Genomic DNA, 8175 nt, shown 5'->3' with positions numbered 1-8175 from the left:
TTACTACATTTATTATGTCTACACCTCTACTGTGGGGCTCTGTTACTACATTTATTATGTCTACACCTCTACTGTGGGGTTCTGTTACTACATTTATTATGTCTACACCTCTACTGTGGGGCTCTGTTACTACATGTATTATGTCTACACCTCTACTGTGGGACTCTGTTACTACATTTATTATGCCTCCACCTCTACTGTAGGGCTCTGTTACTACATTTATTATGTCTACACCTCTACTGTGGGGCTCTGTTACTACATTTATTATGTCTCCACCTCTACTGTGGGGCTCTGTTACTACATTTATTATGTCTACACCTCTACTGTGGGGTTCTGTTACTAAATTTATTATGTCTACACCTCTACTGTGGGGCTCTGTTACTACATTTATTATGTCTACACCTCTACTGTGGGGTTCTGTTACTACATTTATTATGTCTACACCTCTACTGTGGTGCTCTGTTACTACATTTATTATGTCTACACCTCTACTGTGGGGCTCTGTTACTACATTTATTATGTCTCCACCTCTACTGTGGGGCTCTGTTACTACATTTATTATGTCTACACCTCTACTGTGGGGTTCTGTTACTAAATTTATTATGTCTACACCTCTACTGTGGGGCTCTGTTACTACATTTATTATGTCTACACCTCTACTGTGGGGTTCTGTTACTACATTTATTATGTCTACACCTCTACTGTGGGGCTCTGTTACTACATTTATTATGTCTCCACCTCTACTGTGGGGCTCTGTTACTACATTTATTATGTCTACACCTCTACCGTGGGGCTCTGTTACTACTAAATACACTAGATGACTAATAGGGGGTGCTGTATTGAAGCCACCGTGCCTCCATCTTGGTATTCCTCCTTCATTGGAAGCTAATAGAAATTAATTTATTAATGTCTACATTCGTTTTTTGACATGTTTATTTTGCAGATACCTTAATTAATACTTTTAATTTATATTATGTTAAACATTAAAATAACAAATATATATATATATAGTATTAAAGCATTTTCCTTTAAGTATTTTTCCTCCTCTACATTAGAGTATATACACTGCTCAAAAAAATAAAGGGAACACTTAAACAACACAATGTAACTCCAAGTCAATCACACTTCTGTGAAATCAAACTGTCCACTTAGGAAGCAACACTGATTGACAATAAATTTCACATGCTGTTGTGCAAATGGAATAGACAAAAGGTGGAAATTATAGGCAATTAGCAAGACACCCCCAATAAAGGACTGATTCTGCAGGTGGTGACCACAGACCACTTCTCAGTTCCTATGCTTCCTGGCTGATGTTTTGGTCACTTTTGAATGCTGGCGGTGCTCTCACTCTAGTGGTAGCATGAGACGGAGTCTACAACCCACACAAGTGGCTCAGGTAGTGCAGCTCATCCAGGATGGCACATCAATGCGAGCTGTGGCAAGAAGGTTTGCTGTGTCTGTCAGCGTAGTGTCCAGAGCATGGAGGCGCTACCAGGAGACAGGCCAGTACATCAGGAGACGTGGAGGAGGCCGTAGGAGGGCAACAACCCAGCAGCAGGACCGCTACTTCCGCCTTTGTGCAAGGTGGAGCACTGCCTGAGCCCTGCAAAATGACCTCCAGCAGGCCACAAATGTGCATGTGTCTGCTCAAACGGTCAGAAACAGACTCCATGAGGGCCCGACGTCCACAGGTGGGGGTTGTGCTTACAGCCCAACACCGTGCAGGACGTTTGGCATTTGCCAAAGAACACCAAGATTGGCAAATTCGCCACTGGCGCCCTGTGCTCTTCACAGATGAAAGCAGGTTCACACTGAGCACATGTGACAGACGTGACAGAGTCTGGAGACGCCGTGGAGAACATTCTGCTGCCTGCAACATCCTCCAGCATGACCGGTTTGGCGGTGGGTCAGTCATGGTGTGGGGTGGCCTTTCTTTGTGGGGCCGCACAGCCCTCCATGTGCTCGCCAGAGGTAGCCTGACTGCCATTAGGTACCGAGATGAGATCCTTACAGCCAAACGTCCTGCACGGTGTTAAACAAAACAAAAAATATATATATATATATATATATATATAGTATTAAAGCATTTTCCTTTAAGTATTTTTCCCTCCTCTACATTAGAGTATATAATTCTGTCTTTGAAACATTTAATTACATTCATTCCTATGGAGGACTGCTCCTACCGGGGAGTTCCAATATGGCCGACTGATGACTTGAAGCCGCTCAGTTGCAAACACATAGCGTCAGCAATCTAGGGTTTATATACACATCATTGGTGAAGACAGGTGTCGTTGCACGTGCTGCCGTGCTCTCCTGTTGTCAATGCCAAGGTTCCAAGTTCAACATCGTGCCCTCTGGTAGGGCGTGGCCACACCCTTGCCCCTGTGTGATTGGTTGACAGGGGGCTTAAAAAGGCGGGGCAGGGCAATCTGGGATACGTTGCCTTGAAGTTAGAACATAGGTTAGATAGCTACTGCAGCAGACAACTCCCCTCTCTCTCTCTCTGTCTGTCTCTCGCTTTATCTAGCTAACATCATTTTTTCTCTGTTCCCTTCTTTCTCTCTCTCTCTCTGTCTCTCTGTCTCTGTGAGGAGGATGTCTAAGCCCCAGAATGGTGAGCCAGGCAGCCCAGCAGGAGTCCCAGCAGCAGATGATCCAGAGGTGATGTTCCAGGTGCCTGGTCCAACCGTCTCCTTCTCCAGACTACACTACTCTGTCACGGAGAGCAATGGACTCTGCCACAAGAGAGGACCTGAGAAACACATCCTCAAAGACGTCAGGTAGGGGAATGGGTGTGGGGGGAGGATGAGAGAGAGAGAGAGACAGAGAGACCATGGTAAGAGAAAAATTAAGAATTGTTAATACTTGTGCATCTGTGTGTGTAAATGGCTGTGTTTATACAGATCTGGTCCTAGATCAGTGGTTAGTATCCACAGTGTCTTCAGGTCCTAGATCAGTGGTTAGTATCCACAGTCTTCAGGTCCTAGATCAGTGGTTAGTATCCACAGTGTCTTCAGGTCCTAGATCAGTGGTTAGTATCCACAGTGCCTTCAGGTCCTAGATCAGTGGTTAGTATCCACAGTGCCTTCAGGTCCTAGATCAGTGGTTAGTATCCACAGTGCCTTCAGGTCCTAGATCAGTGGTTAGTATCCACAGTCTTCAGGTCCTAGATCAGTGGTTAGTATCCACAGTGCCTTCAGGTCCTAGATCAGTGGTTAGTATCCACAGTGTCTTCAGGTCCTAGATCAGTGGTTAGTATCCACAGTGCCTTCAGGTCCTAGATCAGTGGTTTGTATCCACAGTGCCTTCAGGTCCTAGATCAGTGGTTAGTATCCACAGGGCCTTCAGGTCCTAGATCAGTGGTTAGTATCCACAGTGTCTTCAGGTCCTTGATCAGTGGTTAGTATCCACAGTGTCTTCAGGTCCTAGATCAGTGGTTAGTATCCACAGTGTCTTCAGGTCCTATATCAGTGGTTAGTATCCACAGTGCCTTCAGGTCCTTGATCAGTGGTTAGTATCCACAGTGTCTTCAGGTCCTAGATCAGTGGTTAGTATCCACAGTCTTCAGGTCCTAGATCAGTGGTTAGTATCCACAGTGTCTTCAGGTCCTAGATCAGTGGTTAGTATCCACAGTGCCTTCAGGTCCTAGATCAGTGGTTAGTATCCACAGTGCCTTCAGGTCCTAGATCAGTGGTTAGTATCCACAGTGCCTTCAGGTCCTAGATCAGTGGTTAGTATCCACAGTCTTCAGGTCCTAGATCAGTGGTTAGTATCCACAGTGCCTTCAGGTCCTAGATCAGTGGTTAGTATCCACAGTGTCTTCAGGTCCTAGATCAGTGGTTAGTATCCACAGTGCCTTCAGGTCCTAGATCAGTGGTTTGTATCCACAGTGCCTTCAGGTCCTAGATCAGTGGTTAGTATCCACAGGGCCTTCAGGTCCTAGATCAGTGGTTAGTATCCACAGTGTCTTCAGGTCCTTGATCAGTGGTTAGTATCCACAGTGTCTTCAGGTCCTAGATCAGTGGTTAGTATCCACAGTGTCTTCAGGTCCTTGATCAGTGGTTAGTATCCACAGTCTTCAGGTCCTAGATCAGTGGTTAGTATCCACAGTCTTCAGGTCCTAGATCAGTGGTTAGTATCCACAGTCTTCAGGTCCTAGATCAGTGGTTAGTATCCACAGTGTCTTCAGGTCCTAGATCAGTGGTTAGTATCCACAGTCTTCAGGTCCTAGATCAGTGGTTAGTATCCACAGTGTCTTCAGGTCCTAGATCAGTGGTTAGTATCCACAGTGCCTTCAGGTCCTAGATCAGTGGTTAGTATCCACAGTGTCTTCAGGTCCTAGATCAGTGGTTAGTATCCACAGTCTTCAGGTCCTAGATCAGTGGTTAGTATCCACAGTGTCTTCAGGTCCTTGATCAGTGGTTAGTATCCACAGTCTTCAGGTCCTAGATCAGTGGTTAGTATCCACAGTGCCTTCAGGTCCTAGATCAGTGGTTAGTATCCACAGTCTTCAGGTCCTAGATCAGTGGTTAGTATCCACAGTGTCTTCAGGTCCTAGATCAGTGGTTAGTATCCACAGTCTTCAGGTCCTAGATCAGTGGTTAGTATCCACAGTCTTCAGGTCCTAGATCAGTGGTTAGTATCCACAGTGTCTTCAGGTCCTTGATCAGTGGTTAGTATCCACAGTCTTCAGGTCCTAGATCAGTGGTTAGTATCCACAGTGCCTTCAGGTCCTAGATCAGTGGTTAGTATCCACAGTCTTCAGGTCCTAGATCAGTGGTTAGTATCCACAGTGTCTTCAGGTCCTAGATCAGTGGTTAGTATCCACAGTCTTCAGGTCCTAGATCAGTGGTTAGTATCCACAGTCTTCAGGTCCTAGATCAGTGGTTAGTATCCACAGTCTTCAGGTCCTTGATCAGTGGTTAGTATCCACAGTCTTCAGGTCCTAGATCAGTGGTTAGTATCCACAGTGTCTTCAGGTCCTAGATCAGTGGTTAGTATCCACAGTCTTCAGGTCCTAGATCAGTGGTTAGTATCCACAGTCTTCAGGTCCTAGATCAGTGGTTAGTATCCACAGTCTTCAGGTCCTTGATCAGTGGTTAGTATCCACAGTCTTCAGGTCCTAGATCAGTGGTTAGTATCCACAGTGTCTTCAGGTCCTAGATCAGTGGTTAGTATCCACAGTCTTCAGGTCCTAGATCAGTGGTTAGTATCCACAGTCTTCAGGTCCTAGATCAGTGGTTGGTAACACCTAGGCTTTATCTCAGTGGGCTAACAAGGTCCCTAAAGCTAGCTCTCAGTGCTTAATACCTAGGCTTTATCTCAGTGGGCTAACAAGGTCCCTAAAGCTAGCTCTCAGTGCTTAACACCTAGGCTTTACCTCAGTGGGCTAACAATGTCCTGAGCACAAGTAATTGGTTATGCTGTGTAATGGTAGTTGCTCTTGATCGGTCATTTTATGGCATGGTCACTTTTGATTGGTTGTTCTATGTCATGGTAATTTCTGATTGGTGATTGTGTGTCATGGTCATCTCTGATTGGCTTTTCCAGCGGCATCATGAGACCAGGGATGAACGCCATCATGGGGCCAACAGGAAGTGGAAAAACATCGTAAGTCACACATACCTCTTTTCCTCTCCTCTCATCTTCTCTCCTCCTCTCCTATCATCTCCTCTTCTCTCATCTTCTCTCCTCTTCTCTCATCTTCTCTCCTCCTCTCCCATCATCTCCTCTTCTCTCATCTTCTCTCCTCTTCTCTCCTCTTCTCTCCTCCTCTCCTCTCCTATCATCTCCTCTTCTCTCCTCTTCTCTGCTCTTCTCTCCTCTCCTCTCCTCTCTGCTCCTCTCCTCTCCTCTCCTCTCCACTCCACTCCACTCCACTCCACTCCACTCCACTCCACTCCACTCCACTCCACTCCACTCCACTCCTCTCCTCTTCTCTCCTCTCCTCTCCTCTCCTCTCCTCTCCTCTCCTCTCCACTCCACTCCACTCCACTCCTCTCCACTCCTCTCCTCTCCACTCCACTCCACTCCTCTCCACTCCATTCCTCTCCACTCCTCTCCTCTCCACTCCACTCCACTCCTCTCCTCTCCAATCCTCTCCACTCCTCTCCTCTCCTCTCCACTCCTCTCCACTCCACTCCACTCCTCTCCTCTCCTCTCCTCTCCACTCCACTCCTCTCCTCTCCTCTCCACTCCTCTCCTCTCCACTCCACTCCTCTCCACTCCACTCCACTCCACTCCTCTCCACTCCACTCCTCTCCTCTCCACTCCACTCCACTCCACTCCTCTCCTCTCCACTCCTCTCCACTCCTCTCCTCTCCACTCCACTCCTCTCCTCTCCACTCCTCTCCACTCCTCTCCTCTCCTCTCTCCCTAGTCTCCTGGATGTGATAGCAGGTCGTAAGGACCCAGCAGGGTTGAAGTTTGGTCAGGTTCTGGTCGATGGGAAGATGGTGGACTCTGACCTCCGGCTCATGTCTGCCTACGTGGTTCAGGTGAGGGAGTGTGTTGTCTACCTTTTCTAAAAACCTTCACTATGGTGTTGACAGACTGGTCAAAATGATGATCTGATGATGAGACATGGCTTCATGGTAGTGGAATTAAACTACTCTTCTGGTTAGTACAGGAATAGAGATTCTATCGTTCAGATGGCATTCTATGATCACTTCTGTCTGTCTCTCTCTCTCTCTGTTTAACAAAAAAAAATCCAATTTACTTTATTGACATGGCAAGTTCATTATTACTTACATTGTCAAAGTATACATATAGAAAAATAAAAATAAAATATATATTTATATATAAATAAATGGTGGGACCAACAGCAATAATAATAGTAGTAGTGGACATGGGATTACCATGAACAACAACTACAACAACAATATTAATCAGAACAACAATACATTAAAGCAACAGTAGTAGACCAGTGTCAACATGACTGAGAAGACACATGACCTGGTAGTAGACCAGTGTCAACATGACTGAGAAGACACATGACCTGGTAGTAGACCAGTGTCAACATGACTGAGAAGACACATGACCTGGTAGTAGACCAGTGTCAATATGACTGAGAAGACACATGACCTGGTAGTAGACCAGTGTCAACATGACTGAGAAGACACGTGACCTGGTAGTAGACCAGTGTCAACATGACTGAGAAGACACGTGACCTGGTAGTAGACCAGTGTCAACATGACTGAGAAGACACGTGACCTGGTAGTAGACCAGTGTCAACATGACTGAGAAGACACGTGACCTGGTAGTAGACCAGTGTCAACATGACTGAGAAGACACGTGACCTGGTAGTAGACCAGTGTCAACATGACTGAGAAGACACGTGACCTGGTAGTAGACCAGTGTCAACATGACTGAGAAGACACGTGACCTGGTAGTAGACCAGTGTCAACATGACTGAGAAGACACGTGACCTGGTAGTAGACCAGTGTCAACATGACCTGAGAAGACACGTGACCTGGTAGTAGACCAGTGTCAACATGACTGAGAAGACACGTGACCTGGTAGTAGACCAGTGTCAACATGACTGAGAAGACACGTGACCTGGTAGTAGACCAGTGTCAACATGACCTGAGAAGACACGTGACCTGGTAGTAGACCAGTGTCAACATGACCTGAGAAGACACGTGACCTGGTAGTAGACCAGTGTCAACATGACCTGAGAAGACACGTGACCTGGTAGTAGACCAGTGTCAACGTGACCTGGTAGTAGACCAGTGTCAACATGACCTGAGAAGACACGTAATAGGAAATGCAGCTCTGTCTCTACCTCTCCCCTGGAGCAGAGTGAGCACAGCCTGTCCTCTCTGGGCATCCAGGTCTGTCTGCCAGACTGTGCTCACTGAGTCTGTACCTAGTCAATGTTTTCCTCAGTTTTCTATCAGTCACAGTGGTCAGATAGTCTGCCACCATGTACTGTCTGTTTAGAGACAAATAGCATTGAAGTTTACTTTGATTTTTTTGTGGTGTCTTTCCAATAGGTGATATATTTTTATTTTTGCTTTGTGATGATTTGGTTGGACCAGATTTTCTGAGGGCTGTCCCGAGGCTCTATGGGGTTGGTTTGGGTTGGTGAACTGAGCCTCAGAACCAGCTGGCTGAGGGCTGTCCCGAGGCTCTATGGGGTTGGTTTGGGTTGGTGAACTGAGCCTCAGAACCAGC

General features: G+C 46.4%; 1 protein-coding gene across 3 annotated transcripts in view; it reads left to right on the top strand.

Annotated features, from left to right (window-relative positions):
- The first annotated feature begins 2349 nt into the window (after positions 1-2349).
- LOC139568416 (broad substrate specificity ATP-binding cassette transporter ABCG2-like) overlaps positions 2350-8175 on the top strand; it is a 23808-nt gene continuing 17982 nt past the window's right edge. Inside the window, exons 1-3 of one of the 3 annotated variants that reach the window (XM_071390214.1) lie at positions 2350-2780; positions 5551-5610; positions 6380-6497. In XM_071390214.1, the coding sequence (XP_071246315.1) occupies positions 2596-2780; positions 5551-5610; positions 6380-6497 (363 nt within the window). In that variant the 5' untranslated portion in view covers positions 2350-2595. The remainder of the gene's footprint in view (positions 2781-5550; positions 5611-6379; positions 6498-8175) is intronic. The other 2 variants (XM_071390213.1, XM_071390212.1) reach the window with 2 other exon arrangements.

Source organism: Salvelinus alpinus, chromosome 2 (assembly GCF_045679555.1).
Source record: "Salvelinus alpinus chromosome 2, SLU_Salpinus.1, whole genome shotgun sequence".
In the NCBI taxonomy this organism is placed as follows: domain Eukaryota; kingdom Metazoa; phylum Chordata; class Actinopteri; order Salmoniformes; family Salmonidae; genus Salvelinus; species Salvelinus alpinus.
Note: the sequence above shows the minus strand (reverse complement) of the source record. Positions and strands in the feature narration are given on the sequence as shown.